Genomic DNA, 26,533 nt, shown 5'->3' on the forward strand with positions numbered 1-26,533 from the left:
TGGATACAAGGAAATCGGGCAGGACAGAGTCCCTGTCCCACATGGGGCTCACAGTCTCAATCCCATTTTACAGATGAGGTAACTGAGGCACCGAGAAGTGACTTGCCCAATCTGCTTTGTTTCTTATGATATTTGTTAAGCACTTACTATGTGTCAAGCACTGTTCTAAATGCTGGGGTAGATACAAGTCTAATAATCCAACTTGTACTTCCCAAACTCTTAGTACAGTGCTCTACACACAGTAAGCGCTCAATAAATATGGTTGAATGAATGAATGAATGTATGAATGATAATAATAATAATAATGATGGCATTTATTAAGCGCTTACTATGTGTGAAGCACTGTTCTAAGCGCTGGGGAGGTTACAAGGTGATCAGGTTGTCCCACGGGGGGCTCACAGTCTTAATCCCCATTTTACAGATGAGGTAACTGAGGCCCAGAGAAGTCAGGTGACGTGTCCAAAGTCACACAGCTGACAATTGGCGGAGCCGGGATTTGAACCCATGACCTGTGACTCCAAAGCCCGGGATCTTTCCACTGAGCCACGCTGCTTCTCTAATACACTCCTTGTGCCATATCGGATTGTACTTTCCAAGCGCTTAGTACGGTGCTCTGCACACAGTAAGCGCTCAAAATATTACTCTATTTATTTATTTTACTTGTACATATCTATTCTATTTATTTCATTTTGTTAATATGTTTTGTTTTGTTCTGTCTCCCCCTTCTAGACCGTGAGCCCACTGGTGGGTAGGGACCGTCTCTAGATGTTGCCAACTTGTACTTCCCAAGCACTTAGTACAGTGCTCTGCACACAGTAAGTGCTCAATAAATACGACTGATTGACTGATTGATTGAATAAATACGATTGATTGATTGAATAAATACGATTGAATGAATGAATGAATGAATATCGGGCACACTTCCCAGTTTACAGTTGAGAAAACTGGGGCACAGAGGAGTGATGTGACTTGCCCAAGGTCACAAGCAGGCAACAAGCAGAGCAGGATCAGAACCCAGAATCAATCAATCAATCAATCAATCGTATTTATTGAGCGCTTACTTTATTTATTTATTTATTTTACTTGTACATATCTCTTCTATTCATTTTATTTTGTTAGTATGTTTGGTTTTGTTCTCTGTCTCCCCCTTCTAGACTGTGAGCCCACTGTTGGGTAGGGACTGTCTCTAGATGTTGCCAACTTGGACTTCCCAAGCGCTTAGTCCAGTGCTCTGCACACAGTAAGCGCTCAATAAATACGATTGATTGATTGATTGATTACTGTGTGCAGAGCACTGTATTAAGCGCTTGGAAACTACAAGTTGGCAACATATAGAGACAGTCCCTACCAAACGGTGGGCTCACAGTCTTGGCTTACAGGCCCTGGCTCTTTCCATTAGGCCTGACTGCTAGCCAAATAGCAAAGCCAAGCCTGGGTCTTCCTGAAATAATAATAATAATAATAATGGCATTTATTAAGCACTTACTATGTGCAAAGCACTGTTCTAAGCGCTGGGGGAATACAAGGTGATGAGGTTGTCCCACGTGGGGCTCACAGTCTTCATCCCCATTTTACAGATGAGGGAACTGAGGCACAGAGAAGTTAAGTGACTTGCCCAAAAGTCACACAGCTGACAAGTGGCGGAGCCGGGATTTGAACCCATGACCTCTGACTCCAAAGCCCATGCTCTTTCCCAGTGAGCCACGCTGCTGAAATCCTCTTGGTTTAGAAACTCCTTGCCGTCTTGTTGACCAAGATGGAAGTGGCTTGTGGGGAGGGAGAGCAGGGACAGAGGTGTTGATAGCCGACCCAAATGTGGAGGCCGGCCGGGCAGAGGTGGGGGGCCTTTAGAGAAACGATAGCAACTAGGATTTACTTCTAGACTGTGAGCCCACTGTTGGGTAGGGACCATCTCTATAAGTTGCCAACTTCCCAAGCGCTTAGCACAGTGCTCTGCACACAGTAAGCGCTCAGTAAATACGATTGAATGAATGAATGAACGAATTCCTAATTAGTGCTACTGAAAGTCCAAGGGTAACCCAGAGAGAGGCTACTGAAAGTCCAAGGGTAACCCAGAGAGAGGTGTGGTGATGGTGATGATGATGATGATGATGATGGCATTTGTCAAGCACTTATTAAGTGCCAAGCACTGTTCTAAGCGCAGCGGTAGAAACAAGGTAATCAGGTTGTCCCGCGGCAGGCTCACAATTGATCAATCAATCAATCAATTGTATTTGTTTCATGTATTTTATTTTATTGTATTGTATTGTATTTTATTTATTTTATGTATGTATTTTAGTCTTCATCCCCATTTTACAGATGAGGCAACTGAAGCACAGAGAAGTTGAGTGACTTGCCCAAAGTCACACAGCTGATAAGCTGCGGAGCTGGGATTAGAACCCACGCCCTGGGACTCTCAAGCCCAGGCTCTTTCCACTGGGCCACGCTACTCCCACAGTGGATTTATAGGTAAATAGGAATATTTACGGGGTGGACTGCGGTGGGGCTCAGTGACAGTTCCTAACTCTGAGAGGGCAGAGAGTAAATCACTCAGGGCCTAAAAAGCTAAGAGTTAGTCAGGTAGGTCATCAGCAGATCATTCTCCTTGGAGGTCAAACCTGTCACACTGAACAGGCTCTACAGGCAGGACTGTATTAACCTCCCCACGGGCCCAGGGCTAAAGAATTTCAGGGAGCCTCTATGTGAAGGGGGATACCATTAGATCTCATGATCAAGCTTTGTTTTGCTGTAATAATAATAATAATAATGACATTTGTTAAGCACTTACTATGTGCAAAGCACGTGGGACAACCTGATTACCTTGTATCCCCCAAGTGCTTAGAACAGTGCTTTGTACATAGTAAGCGCTTAATAAATGCAATCATTATTATTATTATTATTATTATTCTAAGCTCTGGGGAGGTTACAAGGTGATCAGGTTGTCCCACGGGGGCTCACAGTCTTCATCCCCATTTTCCAGATGAGGGAACTGAGGCCCAAAGAAGTTAAGTGACTCGCCCAAAATCACACAGCTGACAATTGGCAGAGCTGGGATTCAAACCCATGACCTCTGACTCCAAAGCTCTTTCCACTGAGCCATGCTGCTTCGTTCTAGACTGTGAGCCAGTTGTTGGGTAGGGACCGTCTGTATATGCTGCCAACTTGTACTTCCCAAGCGCTTAGTACAGTGCTCTGCACACAGTAAGTGCTCAATAAATAAGATTGAATGAATGAATGAATGAATGAGTGAAATATCAAGATACTGGCACCTTCTCCCCCGGTTAACTGACTACATAAATTGTGTTTTCATTCATTCAGTTGTATTTATTGAGCACTTAATATGTGCAGAGCGCTGCACTAAGCACTTGTGAGAGTACAATGCAACAATAAACAGACACATTCCCTGCCCACAACGAGCTTACAGTCTGGGAGGTGGGGACAGACATCAATACAAATAAATTATATTCATTCATTCATTCAATCGTATTCACTGAGCGCTTACTGTGTGCAGAGCACTGTACTAAGCGCTTGGGAAGTACAAGTTGGCAACATATAGAGAAAGAGAACTTAAGTGATATGGTCTGTAGTGGTCTGCACACAGTAAGTGCTCAATAAATAAATTCATTCATTCAATCGTATTTTTTGAGTGTTTACTTTGTGGGGATTAAGACTGTGAACCCCCCCGTGGGACAACCTGATAATAATAATAATAATAATGATGGCATTTGTTAAGCGCTTACTATATGCCAAGCACTATTCTAAGCTCTGGAGAGGATACAAGGTGATCAGGTTGTCCCACTGGGGGCTCACAGTCTTAATCCCCATTTTACAGATGCGGTAACTGAGGCACAGAGAAGTTAAATAAATATGATTTATTTACGATAAATACGATTGATTGAGTTGTCCAAAGTCACACAGCTGACGATTGGTGGAGCCGGGATTTGAACCCATGACCCCTGACTCCAAAGCCCAGGCTCTTGCCGCTGAGCCACACTCCTTCTCATCACCTTGTAACCTCCCCAGCGCCTAGAACAGTGCTTCGCACGTAGTAAGCGCTTCATAAATGCCATCATTATTATTATTAAATACGATTGACAATGAATGAATGCCCTGAGGGTAAGCACTCATTAAATACCACTAGTTGACTGACTGATTTGAATGATCTGAATGATGATTTGAATGATTTGAGTGAGGGCTGATTTGAATGTTGGCTCCCACGCTCCTCTCCCGGCCCAGTGGGGACTGAGAGCAAGCGCGAATGCTGAACCCCGAGCATCCTTTTACCAAGTTTGGTCCCTGGAGCCGGGCTTTGGGGGGTTTGGTGCCCTCAGAGGCCCCGGGCAGGGCAAGGAGAGGACGGAAGAGGTGACGGGGTGGCTCTTTCCCCTTCCTAACACCAAGAAGATGAGCCGCGGCCTTCCGGACCAGGCTGACCGGAGCGGTTGTTCTTTGGCAGGCGCGTATCTCCCACCCGGTGCCCCCGGCATCGGGCCAGAGCTATAGGGTCCGGAGGGGGTTCCATCCCGGGAGAGGGGTTCAATCAATCAATCGTATTTATTGAGCGCTTACTGTGTGCAGAGCACTGTACTAAGCGCTTGGGAAGTACAAGTTGGCAACATATAGAGACAGTCCCTACCCAACAGTGGGCTCACAGTCTAAAAGGGGGAGACAGAGAACAAAACCAAACATACTAACAAAATAGAATAGATATGTACAAGTAAAATAAATAGAGTAATAAATATGTACGAACATATATACATATATACAGGTGCTGTGGGGAAGGGAAGGAGGTAAGATGAGGGGGATGGAGGGGGGGGCGAGGGGGAGAGGAAGGAAGGGGCTCAGTGTGGGAAGGCCTCCTGGAAGAGGTGAGCTCTCAGTAGGGCCTTGAAGGGAGGAAGAGAGCTAGCTGGGCGGATGGGCAGAGGGAGGGCATTCCAGGCCCGGGGGAGGACGTGGGCCGGGGGTCGACGGCGGGACAGGCGAGAACGAGGCACGGCGAGGAGATTAGCGGCAGAGGAGCGGAGGGTGCGGACTGGGCTGGAGAAGGAGAGAAGGGAGGTGAGGTAGGAGGGGGCGAGGGGATGGACAGCCTTGAGGCCCAGGGTGAGGAGTTTCTGCCTGATGCGCAGATTGATTGGTAGATTGAGGGGAAAGACTGAAGATCATATGCTCCTTGTGGGCAGGGATCACGCCTGCCAATACCATTTGCATTACATGTTCCTAAGCACGTGAGAGGAGTGTTGCATACAGCGCTGACCGACTGAAAAGCACGTTTCATCCAGTCGTGCTGGACTTGGGAACTAGGGCAACTGGGGTTGGCATCATTTGGTGATTCCCTCCCCCACCCCCCGACCATCCAGAGCCCGAGGCCTCTGGGCTTTAGCTCCTTTCATTCATTCGTATTTATTGGGCGCTTCCTGTGTGCGTACTAAGCGCTTGAGCACTGTTCCATGAGGCCCCGTGTTAACCCGGCGCTTCGGCTGGACTCCCAGCTCCCAACAACTTTACGCTAGTGGTGGGGGAAGAGCTCCAGGCAAAGGACAAGATGCGTTTCTGTGAACGCCGCTCCGTTTCTTCTCCACATGCGGCTTAGAACTTGAGCCAAGACTCGAATGGGGGACGGAGCCCCTAAACACCCCCCTAATAATACTACTAATGATAAATTACGGCATTTGTTAAGTGCTTCCTATGTACCAGGCACTGTACTGAGTGCTGGGGTGGATAGAAGCAAAGTGGACTAGACGCAGTCCCTATCCCACTTGGGGTTCACGGTCTTAATCCCCAATTTACAGGTGAGGTAACTGAGGCACGGGGAAGACTTGCCCAAGGCCACACGGCAGACAAGTGGCGGAGCCGGGATTAGAACCCATGACCTTCTGACTCCGAGGCCCGTGCCCTATCCGCTATGCCACGCTGCTTCCCTGAGGAAAAACGACAACTCCCTGACTGCTTCTCAACCCAGCCAAGCCCCCACCCCCGCCCACCTCCCCCCAGTTTTCACTCTCCCTTTTCCCAATCCCACTCTGGGAAATCTGGGTTCCTCCCTCTGGACCCCCATCCCGCAGCTCCTAAGAGACACTGGGGAGGGTCACGTAGCTAGAAACCCCTGCCCTTTCCTCAGCTGCTTCGGAGCAATGGGAGAGGAACAGAGGCAACCAACCAACCAACCAACCTCCTCCTCACTTTCTAATTTTGACTCTCCCGGTTCTCATTTTAGAAGACAGGCTTCTCCATAACGGGAAACGAGAATGGCCAGCCAAGTTGCTCCCATGGCCTGAAGCGTGGACTTTTGGCTTACTGGTGGAGAGCCCGTGGGCCTTTAGTGGGTCTTGCGGCTAGCGCTGGACGAATCCCCCGCAATCTAACCAGGAGGGACTCTGTGAATTGGGTGGGCTTTGTCCGGCACTGACCTTTGACTCCAGGGATTTGGAAAATAAAATCCGTTGGAATAAATTCAACTGTCCGGATTAGTTCGACCCCTTGAGCCAGAGTGATTGCTCAAGGGTGCAGACTGGTCGCCCCTCTCTTTGTTCCCGATCTCTCCCGTTACCGGGTGGAAAACCGGCCGACTCCCATCTTACATCTTCAAGATCTCCGACAAGTTGCCCTGGGTAACTGCATCATTCCACCACTTCACCCCCTTCAACTAGAAGCAACGCGGCCTAGCAGGAAGAGCCCAGGCCTGGGTGTCGGAGCACCTGGGGTACAAATCCCGGCTCTGCCCCTTGCCTCCTGTGCGACCACGGGCAAGGCACTTCACTCCTCTGCGCCTGCCACCTCATCTGTAAAATGGGGATTCGATATCCGTTCTCCCTCTTAGACTGTGAGCCCTGTGTGGGACAGAAACTGTACCTTGTATTCATTCTTTCATTTAATCTTATTTATCGAGCGCTTACTGTGTGCTGAGCGCGGTACCTTTCCTAGCACTTAGAACAGTCCTTGACAATATGGTAAGTGCTGAAATACCACATATTATTTATTATTATACCTATCCCCCAATCATATTTATTGAGAGCTTACCATGTTCAGAGCACTGTACTAAGTGATTGGGAGAGTACAACAGAGTTGGTAGACACATTCCCCGCCCACAATGAGTTTACAGTCTAGAGGGGCTCTCCCATTCATTCACTCATTCATTCATTCATTCAATCGCATTTATTGAGTGTTTACTGAGTGTAGAGCACTGTACTAAGCACTTGGGAAGGACAAGTTGGCAACATATAGAGACGGTCCCTACCCAACAGCGGGCTCACAGTCTAGAAGCCCCTCTGGGTCCCCGTCCTCACCTCAGAAACCCGTGCTCTACTCGCCTCGTCTCCACCCTCAAATACTGAGCTGCGGGCTTCCCCCGAAAGGGGTTGGGCCGGCTAACAAATCCAGCCTAAGTAGGGCGAGGAGGTGCAAACACAGTGCAGGAGAGGAATGGGAGGAAGCCCAACGGAATGAGGACAATCTCGGTCTCAACCTTTATTTATACAGAGTTTGTGTAAGCCTTAAATAGCTCTTGCATTTACAATGCTCGTAAGAGAAACACTATAATCTACCCGTTGACTAACGGCGGTTGCTCCGACAACCCGCCTGCTGCGGAAGGGTGACTATCGGTGACTGAGAATCGGAGGGGCGACAGACAGGACTGTTGCAGGAGGCTCCAAGCGCCCGGGGCGAGTACGCGCGGGGCTTACGTCGAACCCAGGAAGCGGTCAATACCGACCCACGGGTTGTGGGGCCAAAGGAATAATAACGATGGCATTTGTTAAGCGCTCACTACGCGCAGAGCACTGTTCTAAGCGCTGAGCCGTTCCACCGGCTGATGTGTCACCACAAACTCATCGTCCTTCGGGCGACACGCTGTGGGCTTCCCCAAGCCAGCCCGGGAGAGTCCCTGCAGGCGCAAGCCGTGGCCCGAGAGCTGGCCCCGGGTGGGCTGCCCGTCTTCCCCTGCCACTCTGGCCGACCATCAGGATGGAAAGGTAACACCCCGGGTTATTAAAAAGTCCATTTTCCATAGGAAAAGAATATTTTTCAGTAACAAAACTAGAGGCAAGTTTGAGTAGAAAAAAGCGCTCTGGCGATACGCGAACACATCTCCCTGCGACCAATGGAGGGAGGGCCCACCCTGTCCTGCCAAGGAGGCGATCCGCCCGGCCGGGGGACCCCGGCGACCGGCCTCCCACGGGGCCCCAGGGGCCCCCGGCCCCTGCAGACAGGAAAGTGCCAAGCTCTGCCACTTCTCAGAAAGCGCTCTCCCCAAGTCGAGAAGGACGGTGAGAAGGGTCTCGGGGCAGAGGGAGCTTCGGTAGGGACTTTATTCTCGCTCCCTCATGATGGTCGCCTTTCTTGCCAAGGGCCCCAGCCGGCTTCTGGCCCAGGGGCGGCGGGTGGGGGTGGGAGGAGCGAAGGGGGTGGCGCGGGCCGAGCCCCCGCAGGATCCGGAGCCCGAGGGGTCGGGGGAGAGAATCCCGAGCCAGCATACGGGCCCCGGCTTGTACCCCGCGGGGCGGTGGGTGGGCGGAGGGTGGGCCTCGGCCTCACGTGGTGTGCTCAATTTCGGAGGCTTCCTCGATGAAGTTGGCCACCGGGCTGAGCAGCAGCAGGGGGAACAGTTTGTACTCCCCACTGGAGTCGTCGGACAGCGGGGGCAGCTCGTAGGGCCCAAGGGGACTCACGCACTCCTCCTGGGGGGCCAGCGTCCCGAAGGACAGGGGGTCGGGGTCGCCCCCGGCAGACGGCAGGGCCCTCTTGCCTTCCGGCTCGGGGAAGAGAAAGTCTTTGGTGTCCTGAGGGTCCTCTCCGCTTTCGCTGGTGGGCAGCTCTTCGAACAGGGAAAGCAGCGGGTTGCCAATGTACTGTACCAGCTGCATGTCTGTGGGAAGAAAGTTCTGGGCCCCGTCAGGTCTGGGAGCTGCGGGGGGAGGGGGAAAACGGCTAATCCGGCAGCTCAGCTCCAGTCTGGCTCTGCTCCCGTGCCCTTTGACCCTCTGGTGGTTTACTGGAAGTCCAAGGGCTCTGCCTGGAAGAACCGTGGGCAGTGCCACTCGCCTGGAAGGGATCGCCCATCCCATCTTTCCACCCCCATTCCTCGGTTCGGGTCCCCGGTGGGATTCAGCCGGGATTTGGAGGCCGCCCAGGCCGGGGAACGGCACGGCTGTGGAATGCCGCCTCCGCCGGCCGCCTCCTTCGGGAAATCTCCAACCGACCGCCCGGACCCTCGCTGGGACCGACTGCCCAAACCAAGGCTGATACTCCTCCAGTAGCCCCCATCCCCACCGTCCTCCTTCCCTCGCTTGGGACCCCTGGGATTCCCCCGCTTCTTTCTCAAAAATGTCCAAAACGGCAGACACCCACCTTTGTTCTCTGCTGCTCCCAACTCACTCATGCCTCCTTCTTCAACATTTTTTATTGAAGCCAGACCCTGGAGGGGGGAAAAGGCAACGGGACAGCTATAAATAGATGATAATAGTGATATCGATGCTAGTAATATCCATTCATTCGATTGCATTTGAGCGCTTACTGTGTGCAGAACACTGTACTAAGTGCTTGGAAAGTACAATTTGGCAACAGACAGAGACAATCCCTGCCCAACAACGGGCCCACAGTAGTAACAGGGGTGTTTGTGAAGGGCTTCCTGTGTGCCAAGCATTGTGTTGTGAATAATAATTATGGTAGTGTTTGTTAAGCGCTTACTAAGTGCCAGGCACTGTACTAAGCACTGGGGTGGACACAAGGAAATTGAGTCGGACACACTGCTGGGGTAGACAAAACCAGATCAGACACAGCCCCTGTTCCATATGGAACACAGAATCTATGGGGGAGACTGCCTCTATATGTTGCCAACTTGTACTTTCCACGTGCTTAGTACAGTGCTCTGCACAGAGTAAGCGCTCAATAAATACGATTGAATGAATGAAATGAATGAGAAAGAACAGGTACTGAATTCCCGTTTTACAGACAAAGACACTGAGGCACAGAGAGGTGAAGGAACTTGCCTTAGGTCACCCAGCACGTAAACGGTAGAACCGGGATTAGGACCCAGGTCTCCCGACACCCAACTCCGTGCTCTTTCCCTCCAGGCCCCGCTGCTTCTTTCATTCATTCATTCAATCGTATTTATTGAGCGCTTACTGTGTACAGAGCACTGTACTAAGCGCTTGGGAAGTACAAGTTGGCAACGTATAGAGACGGTCCCTACCCAACAGCAGGCTCACAGTCTAGAAGGGGGAGACAGACAACAAAACAAAACATATTAACAAAATAAAATAAATAGAATAAATATGTACAAGTAAAATAGAGTAATAAATATGTACAAACATATATACAGGTATATATACATAGTAAGTGCTTAACAAATCTCAGATCAGTTCTAGTGCCAAAGGTCTATACTTTGAGGCCAATGCAGATCACTTTGGAAATGTTAGCTAGTTTTGGGCAGGGAATGTGTCTGTTTATTGTTACAGTGCTTTGCACACAGTAAGCGCTCAATAAATACGACCGAATGAATGAAAATGTTAACGAGGCACGAGAACCTTCATTCCTGCTTGAATCCCTTTAAGGTGGCTGTTTTCTTGTCCTTTGAGAAAACCAGGCTCAGGGGCTTCCAGAGACTTGGAGCTTGTAGGATTTCTAAAGTCAGATCTATATTAGATCTGTGCCGGCAACATCTCCCGGTTTACTTAGCAAGGGGAAGGGAGAGGGGAAGGCATCCCTTCGATCCAGTCCCCGTTGGGAATCCTAGCCCGAGACACCCTTTGTCGGGGCCGTTCCGTCGCGGTGCGGGGGAGCGGATGCTCTGCTCTGCTCTGTACAGTGCTCTGCACACAGTAAGCGCTCAATAAATACGATTGATTGATTGATGGGGGCCCGGCGGCTTCCACGTGGGAAGAGCGGCCCAGCAGAAACGGGGGAGACGTGGCCCAGGTGAGCAGCAGTTACCTGCTGTGCCCAGGAGGAAGCCGAGAATTTTCCGAGATCCAGAGCGGCTCAGCACACGCTGGTGACCCACTCATTCATTCAATTGTATTTATTGAGCGCTTACTGTGTGCACAGCACTGTACTAAGCGCTTGGGAATTATAAGCTGGCAACGTATAGAGACGGTCCCTACCCAACAACGGGCTCACAGTCTGACCCATCCCTTTCTTCACTGCCATTTCTGGCAAACTAAGGATCGGGATCGGCTTCGGCAAGGCCGGGACAAGGCCAGTCGCTCCCCGGACGCTGGGGCCTGTGGCCCTGCGGCCAAGTTTCAAGCCGAGATACTAATTCCCTTTCCTGCTGCTCCCTGAAATCATGCCTTTGGGCATGCCAGAAAAGCCAAGGGGCACCTTCGTTGATGCCAGCCACAGGGTCAGGGAAGAGGCTCAGACCTACCCATTACAGTGTCTTAATTATAATAATAATAATAATGATAGCATTTATTAAGCGCTAACTATGTGCAAAGCACTGTTTTAAGCTCTGGGGAGGTTACAAGGTGATCAGGTTGTCCCACGGGGGGCTCACACAATTTTAATCCCAATTTTACAGATGAGGGAACTGAGGCCTAGAGAAGTGAAGTCATTTGCCCAGAGTCACACAGCTGACAAGTGGCGGAGCAGGAATTTGAACCCACAACCTCTGACTCCAAAGCCCAGGCTCTTTTCCACTGAGCCACGCTGCTTCTCTAATTAGCAGCCGATTTCTCCAGGCCAAGGCCAACTTGTACTTGTACTTCCCAAGCGCTTAATACAGTGCTCTGCACACAGTAAGCGCTCAATAAATACAATTGAATGAATGAGAAGCAGCGTGGCTCAGTGGAAAGAGCCCGGGCTTTGGAGTCAGAGTTCATGGGTTCAAATCCCGGCTCCGCCAATTGTCAGCTGTGTGACTTTGGGCAAGTCACTTCACTTCTCTGGGTCTCAGTTACCTCATCTGTACAATGGGGATGAAGACTGTGAGCCCCGTGTGGGACAACCTGATCACCTTGTATCCCCCTCCAGCGCTTAGAACAGTGCTTTGCACATAGTAAGCACTTAATAAATGCCATTATTATTATTATTATTATTATTATTATTGTTATTATTATTATTATTATTACCCTGCCTTCCAACTACCCAATTCCCAACGCACCTCTCCCCGGGACCGACCCTCCATGCCCCCTAAGGCTGACCCTCGCTTTTACAAAAAGTTCTCCCACTTCAACCAGGCTCCTACTGGTTGTTGGCTCTGCGGGCACCAGGGAGGGCGAGGGAGGGGACGAGTGGGAACAGAAGCGAAGATGATGCAGCCACCGAGACGTGGCCTAGTGGAAAGAACCCGAGCTCGGAATCAGGAAATGCTGGTTGACCTTGGGCACGTTAATGTATTTCTCTGGGCCTCAGTCTCCTCCTCTGTAAAATGTGGATGAATTACCTAGGCTCTTTGACTGTGTCTGTTCTGATATTATCTCTACCCCATCACTTAGCACACTCCTTGGCCCACAGGTATTTAACAAATACCACAATTACCATGACTGATCTATCAATCATATTTACTGAGCGCTTACTGTGCGCACGGCACTGTACTAAGCGCTTGGGAGGGTGCAACACAACAATATAACAGACACAATCCCTATCTGCAACGAACTTAGAGTCTAGAGACAGATGCTAATATAAATACAAAAATTACAGACACGGACATAAGTGCTGGGGGGCTGGGCAACGCAGAAGGGAGTGGGAGAAGAGGAAATGAGGGCTTAATCAGGGAAGGCATCTTGGAGGAGATGTCTTCAATAAGGCTTTGAAGGTGGGGATAGTGATTCCCTGTGATGTAGCCAAGTCACCCCCTTTAGCGTCTGCTCCACCTGAGCAGATGCCGGCTATTTTTCAACTCGCTTTGGCCAGAAAGGATTTCTTTCACAAGATTCACAAGTGTCGCAAGTTCATGAGGCGGCCTGACCCCAGGCGGCAAAGGTTTCTGGGATCATGGACAGTACGCAGATCACGGCAATACCAGGTGGTCAGTTCAGTGTGAAAAGGGGTGGCCTATTCCCCACTGAGCAAGCCCAACCTTCAATCCTTCCCTGTGCCCTACGACTGAGTCTTGCCAACGAGGTTGCCTGGAACAATCAGTCGTGTTTACTGAGCGCTTACAGAGCACACGGTCTAGAGAGGGAGATAGTCACTGATATAATAAACTACCGATATGTACACAAGGGCTGTGGAGCTGAGGGTGGGACGGATAAAGCGGGCAAATCCAAGTGAAAGGTCGACACAGAAGTGAGTGGGGAGAAAAGGAAACGAGGGCTTCGTCGGTGAAGGTCTCCAGGCTTCAAGGTGGGGAGGACAGGAAGAGGGAGGGTGATCCAGGCCAGAAGACGGCAATGGGATAGATGAGATGGAGGTACAGTGGTTAAGTTGGATTAGAGGAGCAATGGGTGTGGACTGGGTTTCAGAAGAAGAGCAGCACGGTGGAAGGAGGAGGGGGCGAGGTGACTGCTTTAAAGCCGATGGTGAGGAGCTTCTGTTTGATGTGGAGGTGGATGGGCAACCGCTGGAGGTTCCTGAGGAGTGGGGAAACATGAACTGAATGTTTTTGTAGACAAGTGATCTGGGCAGCAGAGTGACCGGAGATTGGAGCTGTGAGAGATGGAAGGCAGTGAATTCAGCCAGGAGGCTGATGCAGTAATCAAGGCGGGAAAACACAAGTGCTTCGATTAACGTGGTAGCAGTTGGGATGGAGAGGAAAGGGCAGGTTATAGCGATGTTATGAAGGTTGAACAGACAGGCTCTGGTGACAGACTGAATATACGGGTTGAATGAGATGAGTTGATGATAACGCCAGAGATATGGGCTTGTGAGAGACAGGGAAGATGGGGGTGCCGTCTACTTTGATGGGAAAATAAGTACTGTTCTGGACATGTTGAGTTTGAGGTGTTGACAGGACATTCAAGTGGAGATGCCCTAAAGGCAGGAGGAAATGTAAGGAGGCAAGAAAAGGCGATAGATCAGGGCTGGAGATGTAGATTTAGGAATCACCCGCACAGAGACAGTAGTTGAAGCCATGGGAACGAATGAGTTCTCCAGGAGAACTGGTGTAGATGGAGAACAGAAGGGGACCCAGAATTGAGTCTTCAGGGACTCCCACAGTTAGGAGGTAGACGGCAGAGGAGAATCCCATGACAGGGACTGAGATTGAATGGCCGGAGAGACGGGAGTCTCGGAGGGACAGGAGTAGAACCAGGACAGGACAGTATCAAGTGAAGCCAAGGTTGCATAAAGTTTCCAGGAGAAGGCAACTGAAAGGTCAAGGAAGATTAGGAAAGAGTAGAGGCCACTGAATTTGGCAAGAAGGAAACCCTTGGTGATCTCTGAGGGGCCAGTTTCTGTAGAGTGATGGAGGCAGCAGCTAGATTGGAGGGGGTTAAGGAGAGAACTGAAGGGGAGGAAGTGGAGGCAGCAAGCTCGGATAATTCATTTAAGGAGTTTGGAGAGGAATGGTAGAGGGAGATGGGCAATAAGCCGTGGAGAAAAAGCCACTGGAGAGCGAACGGTTCAAGATGGCGGTCAGGGGTGGAAGAAGGGAGGGGGCAAGAGCTTTGATGTGGTGTGACAGAATGGAGGTGGGGGGGTGGATTTTTGAGGGGAGGCAGGATATCTCTTTTTGAGAAAATGTTGGGAAAGATGGGCGAGTTGAAGAAGGGGCAGGAGAAGGGAAGGACTGGAGAGGAGCAGGGGAGATTTTAGGGAGGGCACGCCTGATAGTTTCAATTTACTCAAAGTACATGGACGGGTCATTGGGGTAAGATGGGGAAGGCCGGGGAACAGGGGGTTTGAGGAGGGAGTTAAAAATCTGAAACTAGCGTGGGTAATGGGTATGGGAGTTGATAAGGATGGAGAAATAAGATTTCAGGCAGAGGAGAGGGCAGGGTAAGGAAGAACTGGAGGTGGAAAAGGCTGGCCTGATATCTAGATTTCCAGGAGCAGCACTCTATGGTGATCCAGGGCTATGGGTTAGTGGGATGCGATCGGCGAAGGGATAGGAGAGCGAGTGAGCTGGGTGACCCTGGTCAACCACTGGGCCACAGGAGACCAATGCCCCCCTCTCTGTAGACAGTCACGCTCACGGACCCCTCGTAGAAATCCCATCCAAAGCCTTCCGCTCTCACCTCTGTCATTCTGGGTGACGTCTCGGTCTCATTCCTCCTCAAAACGGGACACTCGGGACTGAGAGCCTACGGAATGAAAGGCTGGTGAGATAAAACACGCAGTCGACGTGTTCCTCGATTTTGGGGGGCTCTGGCTGATAAAGGTGTCCGGCGAGCCTGGTAAGAACCACGGCTCCGGCTTCGGCTGCCTTTAGCCAGGAGATCCGAACCTCTTATTTCCGGAGCAACTAAAGAACCGGCCCCTCACCCTTCATCTCCGGGAAGGTCCGCTTCTCAATTCAAAAGCTGCTCTGCTTAACCTCGGGCCGAGACACCCATCCCAGTCTTTCTCCGTTCACTGGGATCGGGCTGGTGACTCACCCGAAAGAGGAACCGGGTCGCTTACCTCACTGACGCCCTCGGAACCGTAATTCAGTTTCTTCCCCGACAGCATCGACTGCAGCTCCTCTAGGTTGGCTTCAATGCAGTTCAGAAAATCCTGCATCTCGTCCCTTCGGAGACAAATCGGGAACCGCTCAACCGACCCTGCGGAGAGCAGGTCGGGGGAGCGCGGGGACGGAGCGGGAAGGACAACCGGACGAGCCAACAGCCAACGGCTGGGGGAAATTCCACATCACACAATAATCCTTCTCGACCCAGTTCGATCCTAACCGCGGTATCTTTCCAGTGCTTCCTTTGGGCCAAGCACTAGGGTGGGTACAATCAGACCCAGTCACCATCCCATACAGGGCTCAGAGTCTAAGAGGGAGGAAGTATAGATATTTTGTCCCCATTTTCCAGGTGAGGAAACCGAGGCAAGTGATTCTAAGAGGGAGGAAGTATAGATATTTTGTCCCCATTTTCCAGGTGAGGAAACCGAGGCAAGTGATTCTAAGAGGGAGGAAGTATAGATATTTTGTCCCCATTTTCCAGGTGAGGAAACCGAGGCAAGTGATTTGCTCGAGATCCCACAGCGGGGAAATGGAAGGGCGGGGGTCAGAACCCAGGGCTCTTGACTTCCAGGACTGTGCTCTTTCCACAAGGCCCTGTCACGTCTCTGGAACACAAATCCCACGCGATCCGGCATTTTTCTGCTAAAGACCATCCCTCTGTCACTGTATGGGAGCGGGCAGAACGTGTTTGTTGGTGAGAGCTCATGTAACTCTAGCCAGAACTCCCGAAAAGGGGAAAGAGCCCGGACGGGGGAGTCGGATGTTTAGTCCGAGCTCCGTCGCTGGCTTTCTATGTAACCTCAGCTGAGTCACTCAGTTTCCTCATCTGTAAAATGGGGATTCAATATCAGCTTTCCCTCCTACTTAGCCTGTGAGCCCCAGGAGGGACAGGGATTGTGTCCAACCTGATTAACTATTTGGCACCTTCTCCGTGCTGACGACAACGATAGTGATTGTCATTACTATCAGGGGCACCCCGACCACAAGGACCAAAAAAAGGGGGACGGAGGGACTGGCCCCCTCAGCCTCCGTACGAGAATCCCGCTGCGGCCCGGGCCCCTCGGGTGCCCCATGAACCCCGTCACTTCCCCATCTGTGGGGAACTCGCTCCTGGCTCTTGTTGCAACCTCTCTGGCTTAGAAAGCCAAGGTCCGACCAGAAACCCGCTCCTCTTTAATACCCAGGACCGCTGCAGTCCGGACTGCAACGCTTCCACCTCCGGCAACCGACCGAGGGGAGTTCTCCGACATCCCCCAGGTTGACGGACTGCTTTTTTCCGGGCCTCAGTTTCCTCATCTGCAAAATGGGGACTCAATACCTGTTCTCCCTGTGAGTCCGATGAGGGACAGGAACTGTGTCCAGCCTGCTTACCTTAGTAGAGTGCATGGCGCGTAGGAAGCGCGCGCTTGATAAATACTCTCAATCACATTTACTGAACGCTTACTGCTTAATGCTTAGAGAAGCAGCGTGGCTCAGTGGAAAGAGCCCGGGCTTTGGAGTCGGAGGTCATGGGTTCAAATTCCGGCTCCGCCGCTTGTCAGCTGTGTGACTTTGGGCAAGTCACTTCACTGTGCCTCAGTTACCTCATCTGTAAAATGGGGATTAAGACTGTGAGCCCCCCGTGGGACAACCTGATCACCTTGTACCCTCCCCAGGACTAAGAACAGTACTTTGCACATAGTAAGTGCCCCCAGCCTTACCTCCGTCCCCTCCCCACAGCACCTGTATATATGCATATATGTCTGTACGTATTTATTACTCTATTTATTTTACTTGTACATATTTATTCTATTTATTTCATTTTGTTAATATGTTTTGTTTTGTTCTCTGTCTCCCCCTTCTATACTGTGAGCCCGCTGTTGGGTAGGGACCGTCTCTATATGTTGCCAACTTGTATAGTATAACAATATAATAGTATAGTATAACAATAGTATAACAATATAGTATAGTATAACAATACTATAGTATAACAATAGTATAACAATATAATAATAATGATGGCATTTATTAAGCGCTTACTATGTGCAAAGCACTGTTCTAAGTGCTGGGGAGGTTACCAGGTTACAATATAACAGACACAGTCCCCGCCTGCAACGAGCTTTCCCGGGGGACGGATCTGCTGACCCGTGTCCAACTCGCGAAGCTTTTCGCTGACACACACACACTCCCCACCCCTAGTTTCAGGAAACGGAGAAAAAAAAAAAAAGACCTTTGGTACAGTTTTTAGTAAGATCAACATCCCTTTTAGGGGTTGATTTCAGATCCAAGTTCTGTGCCACAGCACCTGTCTTCCTCTTTCCACAGGGGAAGTGCAGAGGGCCCGGAGAGCTGAGCGCTGGAGGAATACGGACAGATGGAGCGGTACGGGGGAAGACAGGTCTAGGATGCCGGCTAACCGTCGAGCCCCCCAGAGTTCATTCAATCGTATTTATTGAGCGCTTACTGTGTGCAGAGCACTGTACTAAGTGTTTGGGAAGTGCAAGTTGGCAACATCTAGAGACGGTCCCTACCCAACAGTGGGCTCACAGTCTGGAAGCTGGCCCTTGGGAAACCAGAAGGCAGTTAGAAGTGGGGCAAAGCATATATTTATTTATTCATTCAATCGTACTGTGTGCAGAGCACTGTACTAAGCGCTTGGGAAGTACAAATCAATTTTACGAATGGTATTTGTAATGTCCGTCTCCCCTTCTAGACTGTAAGCTCAATGTGGGCAGGGAATGGGCCTATTTATTGTTATATTATACTCCGCTCCGCACACAGTAAGCACTCGGTAAATACAAATGAATGAACTGAATGAGTGCAAGCGGGACGGATCTCACCTCCTCCCTTGGAGGTGGAACCGGGATGCAGAGTGAATCCATCCATCAATTGGTGGTATTTACTGAATGCTTATCATTGCAGAGTCCTGTACTAAGCGTTTGGAAGATTACTCTACCGCAGAGTTGGTAGACAACTGTATTCCCTAAGCTCATACTACATGCAGAGCACTGTACCAGGCTCTTGGGAGGGTACAACAGCACTTATGTCCATATCCTTATAATAATAATAATAATAATAATAATAATAATGGCATCTGTTAAGCACTTACTATGTGCCAAGCACTATTCTAAGCGCTGGGGTGGATACAAGGCGATCAGGTTGCCCCACGCGGGGCTCACCGTCTTAATCCCCATTTTACAGATGAGGGAACTGAGGCCCAGAGAAGTTAAGTGACTTCCCAAAGTCACACAGCTGACAAGCGGCAGAGCCGGGATTAGAACCCATGACTCTCAAGCCCGTGCTCTTTCCACTGAGCCACGCTGCTCTAACTGCTTTAATTTACAATCCCTGCTAGATCCTAAGCTCCTCCGCCCCGTTTTTTAAAATGGTGTTTTAATAATAATAATGGCATTTATTAAGCGCTTACTATGTGCAAAGCACTGTTCTAAGCGCTGAGGAGGTTACAAGGTGATCAGGTTGTCCCACGTGGGGCTCACAGTCTTAATTCCCATTTTACAGATGAGGTAACTGAGGCCCAGAGACGTGAAGTGACTTGACCAAAGTCACACAGCTGACAAGCGGCGGAGCCGGGATCGGAACCCATGACTCTCAAGCCTGCGCTCTTTCCACTGAGCCACGCTGCTCCACCTGCTTCAATTTACAATCCCTGCTAGATCCTAAGCTCCTCCGCCCCATTTTTTTAAATGGTATTTTGTTAGGCGCTTACTATATGTGCCAGGCACAATCCTAAACACTGGAGTAGATACAAGATAATCAGGTTGGACACAGTCCAGATCCCACCTTGGACTCCCAGCTTTAATCCCCGCTTTACAGACGAGGTAGCTGAGAAAAAGAAATGAAGTGACTTGGAGGGTAGAGATTGTGCCAACCAACTCTACTGTATTGGACTCTCCCAAGAGCGTAATACAGCGCTCAGCACACAGTAAGTGGTCAATAAACACCCCTGACTAATTGATCGATTCATTCATTCATTCAATCGTATTTACTGAGCGCTTACTGTGTGCAGAGCACTGTGCTAAGTACAAGTTGGCAACATATAGAGACGGTCCCTACCCAACAGCGGGCTCACAGTCTAGAATTGATTGATGGGCCACTCTGGCATCTCTCCAGAAGCCCCAGTGTGATCATGGGCTTTGGAGTCGGAGGTCATGGGTTCAAATCCCGGCTCCGCCAATTGTCAGCTGTGTGACCTTGGGTAAGTCACTTCACTGGGCCTCAGTTCCCTCATCTGTAAAATGGGGATTAAGACCGTGAGCCCCAAGTGGGACAACCTGATCGCCTTGTATCCTCCCCAGCGCTTAGAACAGTGCTTTGCGCATAGTGATGTGGTCCTCAGTGACGTGGCTGGATCGTGGGGTACCTTTTCCCAGGGGCTCACGCGCCATTAAGTTAGCGTCTATTCGAGTCCAGTCCTAATACGTTGGCTGTGCCTCGGTGGGTCAGAAAAAATGACACTCACTCTCCTCACTCTCCCATCCTTTCTCCCCTCCCACCTCTCCCGTGACTCAAGTCTGGAGCACAGATCAAGGTGGGTTGGAAGGGCCTAAGACCCCCGCCCTTCCAGCCCGCCAAAGCGGAGCGGCAAGCAGCAGCTTGGGTGGGGACGTCCGTCCCTCCCATACCTATATTGGCTGCCTCCACCCCGAGGCCCCGGCCGAAGCGGAGAACCCCGGCTGCCGGGCAATGGCTGGGAAGCAGCGCGGAGATCCAATACCTGTCCAGTAAAGCCTCGTTGGCGGCGGAAGAACTGTTCTCGCTCAGGATGGAGTCGATGACGGATGCGGGGTCTTCAGAGTCACTGGTTTGCGTGGAATGCAGCTCCGGGACTTCGCTTCCCGACCCACCGGCCTTGAAGGAGTCCTCAGGGATTTCGCAAAGTGGGAGTCCCGGGCTTCCCAGATCCAGCCCGACAGGAGCATCCGCCTGCACCGGAGCCGCGGGGTCGTTCCTGAGAAAGAGGCAACGTCAACTCAACGTACACGGTGCACCATCTTGGAGTGGCAATCGCCACGCATAGTAATAATGACGATGGTGTTTGTTAAGCGCTTACTATGTGCGAGGCACTGTTCTAAGCACTGGGAGGGATACAAGGTGATCAGGTTGTCCCACGTGGGGCTCACGGTCTTAATCCCCATTTTACAGATGAGATAACTGAGGCTCAGAGAAGTTAAGTGACTTGCCCAAGGTCACACAGCTGACAAGTGGCGGAGCCGGGATTAGAACCCCACAACCTCTGACTCCCAAGCCCAGGCTCTTTCCACTGAGTCACGCTGCTTCTCAATTGGCGTTTTGATTTCCTCTTAAATTTATTTAATTTAAGAGGAAATCAAAAAGCCAATGCATCACCTGACTATTAATATCCAAAGCCATGTGTCCACCCCAAGGCTGGAAGGAAGGTGGATGGGGCATTGAAAAAAAACCCCAAAACACGAAAAAATTTTCGGGCCGGCAATTCCCTTTGTCCATCCTCTAAAGAAACCACCTGCCTTCCCGGGACACCATGGATGGGGCGAGCCGGGGTCTGTCAGACGTGCAGGGGGACGGAGTTCCCGGCTGGAGAGAGGGGCCGCGAATTTAACCCCGTGGGTCGCAGGAAAAGAAATCCCCATACCCCATCTCTGAGGCCATTCACGGCTCTCCCGATCCCGACTCCTAATGGTACCATAATGGAAAGAACGGTCTTTCATTGGGACATTCGCAAAAAAGACCTAGAAGTGTGGTATTACAAAAATCTGAGAAACACTGGCATCAATCTTGCTCCCGGGCCCGGACAGAAAGCCTGTTTTTAACGGTTTCAATCCTTTGGGCTTTGCAGGGAGACTGAAAGTTCTTCTTCTGTGGCTGGCAACCAACGCTCACTTTGTCAGAGATTCACATAAGGATTCCTTCGAAGAGGCCTGAAGATATCACTGATATCTTCTGTCCCACGGGGAGGGAGAGTATACTGAAATCGGGTCACCGAGACCGCTTACCTCGCGGCCTCCCATTCAACTGACCTGATGATGACGGTGATCATGGTATCTGTTAAGCGTTTAACTACGTGTCAAACACTGGGGTCAATAAAAGTTAATCAGGTCGGACACAGTCCCTGCCCCAAATGGAGCTCACAGTCTAAGCAGGAGGGAGAACAGGTCTGAGTCCCATTTTACAGTCGAGGAAACTGAGGTACAGAAAAGCGATGTGACTTGCCCAAGGTCACGCAAGCAGGTAAGTGGTGGAGGGATTAGAACCCAGGTCCTCCGACTCCCAGTCCTGTGCTCTTCCCACGAGGCATCCGGAGCCTCGGCCTGTCATGCGAACTCCAGAGCGCGATGGTCCTGGGGCGGCGCCGTGCTTACCCGTTACTCCCGCTCGGCTGGGCCGGGCTTGGGGGCCCGTGGGGGACGCCGTCCACAGTGTTGGTGACTTCGCGGATGATAACGCCGCTTCTGTCCCCGCCGTTTGGAGTGCCGCGTTCCAACATCTCCACCTGGGTGGAGCCGGAAAAGAAGGAAACGGGGCTGGTGATGGGATAGCGATCAGTTTCCCGTTTTGATGGAGTCCGGTTTCACAGTCCGGCTTTCCCTGGTCAAATCTGACGCGGTTCCTCTCAAGAGCGGGACGGTAGTACCTTGGGAACTGGGAACCTCATCCTCCCTCCCACCCCCGACTTTCCCCAAAGCGCCAAGCTCATCTCAGTGACGGTCACTGTCACGCCTCTCGCCCCCCGCCCTCTCCGTGAGCTCACCGCTTCGCCGCCTTCCACGGGGATACGGATGTACTGACGACTGTACTTGGCAGCCGGAGAACCGGCAGCGTCCGGTAACGACCTGCAGCGAGACCACATTACGGACCGGGCTGGCGACAGGCAAGGAGGAAACAGGCAGCCGGGACTCCCGACGGCTCCGCTCGGCTAGTCGATCGTTTTTGTTGGACGCTCACCGTGTGCAGAGCATTACGCTCGGCTAGTCGATCATTTTTGTTGGACGCTCACCGTGTGCAGAGCATTACGCATTCCCTGCCCACAAGGAGCTTATAGTCTAGAGGGGCTGTAAGACAGGCACCGCCTAGCCAAAGACCAGGCCTGTCTGACGAACACGGTCTGAGTAGGGGCAGAAATTAAGACTGCTTCCTCCTCTGCTGGGGAACCACCTGATGGAAGCGTTCCTCGCCCTCCAAATCCGCACTGCTATAATTCCCGCTCTCAGCCTCATTTCCAACCAGGTGAAAAGGAATCCAGAAGCCCGGCCTCTGTCGGCACCGTTTCCCTGGATTGTGGCAGGCTGGACCTGAGGAGGCCCGTGGGGTATCCCGGAGACCGTTCACCCGCCAGACGGACAGACGGGAGCTCCGGGGCCTTTCTTGTGACCCTTTGGCTTAGATATTGAGCCGGGGATTAGACAGGACTAGAGGGCTGGAAAGGTTTCTGGCCAATCGGGACCCCAGGCAGGGTGAAGGCCTGGGTGGGTCTTCCCCTAGCCCCAGCCAGCCTTGGGAGATGTGGAAGGGAGAGGGGCTTTTCTGTTCTTTCCATGTACTCTACTGGAATCTCACTCATTCCCTCTGGGTGTTGGACGCTGAGACCTGCCGGGAACTAGTGATTGTGTGAGGTGGCAGCCACAACACGCTCCTGGGTCGGCCCTGCTTGTCCGCCTGCTCCCTGGTCCGAGCCTGACTGGGGTGGGGTGGGGTGGGAGAGGCTTCTGGCTGAGAGGTGGCATGAGTTGTGGTGGCCCCTTGCCTTATCTTACCTTCCCACCCAAACCCTGTCATTCATTCATTCAATCGTATTTACTGAGCGCTTACAGTGTGCAGAGCACTGTATTAAGCGCTTGGGAAGTACAAGTTGGAAACATATAGAGACAGTCCCTACCCGACAGCGGGCTCACAGTCTAGAACCTCCCCCCGACTTTCCCATCACCGTAGGCGGCACCGATATCCTTCCTGTCTCACAAGCCCGTAACTTTGGCGTTACCCTTGACTCCTCTCTCTCGTTCAACCGCACGGTCAATCCACTACTAAAGCCTGTCGGTTCGACCTTCACAGCATCCATCCAAACTGCTACGACGTTAATCCTATCACTTATCGAGAAGCAGCGTGGCTCAGTGGAAAGAGCCCGGGCTTTGGAGTCAGAGGTCACGGGTTCAAATCCCAAATCCGCCGACTGCCAGCTGTGCGACTTCTCTGTGCCTCCATTACCTCATCTGGAAAATGGGGATTAAGACTGTGAGCCCCCCGTGGGACAACCTGATCACCTTGTAACCTCCCCAGTGCTTAGAACAGTGCTTTGCACATAGTAAGCGCTAAATAAATGTCATCATCATTATTATTATCCTATCCCTCCTGGATTACTGTATCAGCCTCCTTGCTGACCTCCCTGCCTCCTGTCTCTCCCCACTCCAGTCCCTGCTTCACTCTGCTGCCCGGATAATTTTTCTACCAAAATGATCAGGCCATGTTTCCCCACTCCTCAAAAACCTCCAGTGGTTGCCCAGCCACCTCCGCATCAAACAGAAACTCCTCACTATTGGCTTTAGTCTTCTGGCACAGAAGCTTAGGCACAGTCTCCTAGACTGTGACCCCACTGTTGGGTAGGGACCGTCTCTATATGTTGCCAACTTGTACTTCCCAAGCGCTTAGTCCAGTGCTCTGCACACAGTAAGCGCTCAATAAATACGATTGGATGAATGAATTGGCGGAGCCCCCCGTGGGACAACCTGATCACCTTGTAATCTCCCTAGCTCTTAGAACAGTGTTTTGCACATAGTAAGTGCTTAATAAATGCCATCATTATTATTATTATTACTGTGCGTAGAGCACTGTACTAAGAGCTGGGGAGAGTAAAATCCAAGAGATGGTAGACCACAAGGAGCCTCCAGTCTAATACGGATATCTTTATTGTCAGAGCAGCAGGAACCCATGTCTTGATGCCCACGACTGCCCCTCTCATTTGAGGCATCTCGGAACAGAAGAGTTCGAAAACTGGACGCTTTCCTGGTTTCCACCAACGGAGGCTTCTAGTGATGGGCTGGCGAATAATAATCATTACAGTATTTGGCTTAATAAATGCCATTAAAATAAATAAATAAATAAATAAAAATAAAAATAAATACCACTGATGGGTTGATAGATACCTCCCTTGGCAAGTCTCACCTGTTCCTTTTCACGCCCACGATGTAGTTTCCTCTCATTAAACTCAGGATGAACTGGAGGATCTGAGACAGAAAGGTGGATTTTATTCAGTAGCGGACCACTTAACCCGGAAAAGAAGCCGACCGGCTCTTGAGAAGTGAGCTGATGGGTGGACAGATTTCCCCCCGTCCGCACGGACTTCTGAGACGCAGAGGTTTATTCCCCCCGACCCGGTCGGCTCGGCTGGTCCCGGCGTCTTTCGGAGAAACCCCGGAAGGACGGAAAGGCCGAGGAACAGTGGTGGGAAATAGCTTCCAGAGGACAACCGTACCTTAGACAGCAGCTGCTGCTGTTGGCTGTGCTTCTGCCTCAGGCTTGCCACTTCCTTCCACAGGGCTTTATTTTCCCTGAAACAAAACGAGGCCCAGAATGAGGACAGGCAGGAGGATCTCGCTGATCCCGGCACCCAGCTGGCTCCTCATCCTCGCCCAGGCCAAGTCGGGGAGACCGCCTGCCCCATTCAGCTTTGAAAGCCGCCCACCGAGACTCTGGCTTCGCCTCGGGCTGGAAGGTTTTCAGGTCTCCCGTGGCTCCCAGGCACAGAACGTTCTTGAGGACCCCTGGATGGCCACACTCCAGGGGACCCCGCAGATGGCAAGAGGGAGGAGTGGGCGGAGATACTCATTCGGCTATGACCACTAAGTCAAACCTGGGGGTGCCCCCTTTTCGTTGTGATCGTGGATGGGAAGCAGACTAGGGGTGGGGCAGGAAGGAAAAGAGGTGGGGGAAAAGAAGGAAAAATAAGGAAAGAGAGAGCGAGACGGAGGGGGAAAGAGGAAGTCAACATGCAGAGCTCCTCTTCCTCCTCCTCCACTTCTGTTTTGGGGATCCTGGCAGGCGGGAGTGGGGACTCCGGGGAGTCTCACTTGGCTACAGCAGGGAGCATGTCTACCGCCTCTGTTGTACTGTACACTCCCAAGCGCTTAGTACGCTGATTGTCTGATTGATAAAGGCCCCTTCCCTGCTCCAAACCCCCAGGGGAGTTTGGCTTGACGGAAGTGGCTGCGGAGTGCGTGTTCCAGCCAACGGTCTGGGTGTGACTGGCGGGGCGGCCTTCCGGTCGGGCCCCGAAGTCGACGTGGCCCATGGTGGGTGGGGAGGGCCTACCAGCTGGGTCCCGAGGTCTGCCCGACCCACAGAAGGCAGGGCGGGGGCTACCACCAGGCCCTGGGGTCTGTGCGGCCCACAGCATTTGCTGCGATGCAGCTGGGCCGCGGGATCCATCCCCAACAGGTCCCGGGCTGGGCCCCTCCTCTGGGAATTTGAGGTGGGGGAAGAGAAAGGGCAGTCTGGGGTGGATCTGGAGTCCCCTGAGCCGCCCAGATGGGGAGCCAGGAAGGAGCCTGGCTCCTCCTCGAAGGCTGGGGGAGCTGCCAGCACCCAGCCCTGGAGAGAACCAGAAAAGTGGCCGCGCCATGCTCTTCCTCGTCCTCCTCACCACCGGGCCGGCGGTGGCTGCTCCTGGGCCCACATCCCCTTCCCGGGGCACCGGCCCCAAGGCAGCCCGCCTTAGCTGGTTTGCTCTTGGCACCCTTTGTGGCACGCTGATGGCAACGGCGGGCACAGGGGCAGGAGGGGGCGGCTTGGAAGTGGTCCCAGGGCGGGACACGAGGTCGGCTCTATTGTACTTGCAAACCGGTAAGTGCACATAGTAAGCGCTCAACCAATACCATAAAAAGGCAGATGGCAGGAGGTGAGGGATAATCGAAGGAGGATACAAGGTCGGTAAGAGCGGGAATGAGGAGAGGAAGAGAGGGAGGAGAAGATGGGGGCAGAGGAGAGAGTGTGCGAAGTGGAAAGGGGAGGCACCAT

The 26,533-nt window shown here is 51.7% G+C and overlaps 1 protein-coding gene across 2 annotated transcripts in view; it reads right to left on the reverse strand.

Annotated features, from left to right (window-relative positions):
* Positions 1-8,198: 8,198 nt before the first annotated feature.
* LOC119929730 (heat shock factor protein 3-like) overlaps positions 8,199-26,533 on the reverse strand; it is a 51,141-nt gene continuing 32,806 nt past the window's right edge. Inside the window, exons 5-13 of one of the 2 annotated variants that reach the window (XM_038747978.1) lie at positions 24,993-25,068; positions 24,683-24,744; positions 22,278-22,359; positions 21,889-22,019; positions 20,265-20,498; positions 15,505-15,610; positions 15,120-15,185; positions 9,349-9,415; positions 8,199-8,866 (exon numbers count right to left, since the gene is read on the reverse strand). In XM_038747978.1, the coding sequence (XP_038603906.1) occupies positions 8,532-8,866; positions 9,349-9,415; positions 15,120-15,185; positions 15,505-15,610; positions 20,265-20,498; positions 21,889-22,019; positions 22,278-22,359; positions 24,683-24,744; positions 24,993-25,068 (1,159 nt within the window). In that variant the 3' untranslated portion in view covers positions 8,199-8,531. Of the gene's footprint in view, positions 8,906-9,348; positions 9,416-15,119; positions 15,186-15,504; positions 15,611-20,264; positions 20,499-21,888; positions 22,020-22,277; positions 22,360-24,682; positions 24,745-24,992; positions 25,069-26,533 lie in introns of both variants that reach the window. The other variant, XM_038747977.1, reaches the window with a different exon arrangement.

Source organism: Tachyglossus aculeatus, chromosome 6, assembly GCF_015852505.1.
Source record: "Tachyglossus aculeatus isolate mTacAcu1 chromosome 6, mTacAcu1.pri, whole genome shotgun sequence".
Taxonomy (NCBI): Eukaryota; Metazoa; Chordata; class Mammalia; order Monotremata; family Tachyglossidae; genus Tachyglossus; species Tachyglossus aculeatus.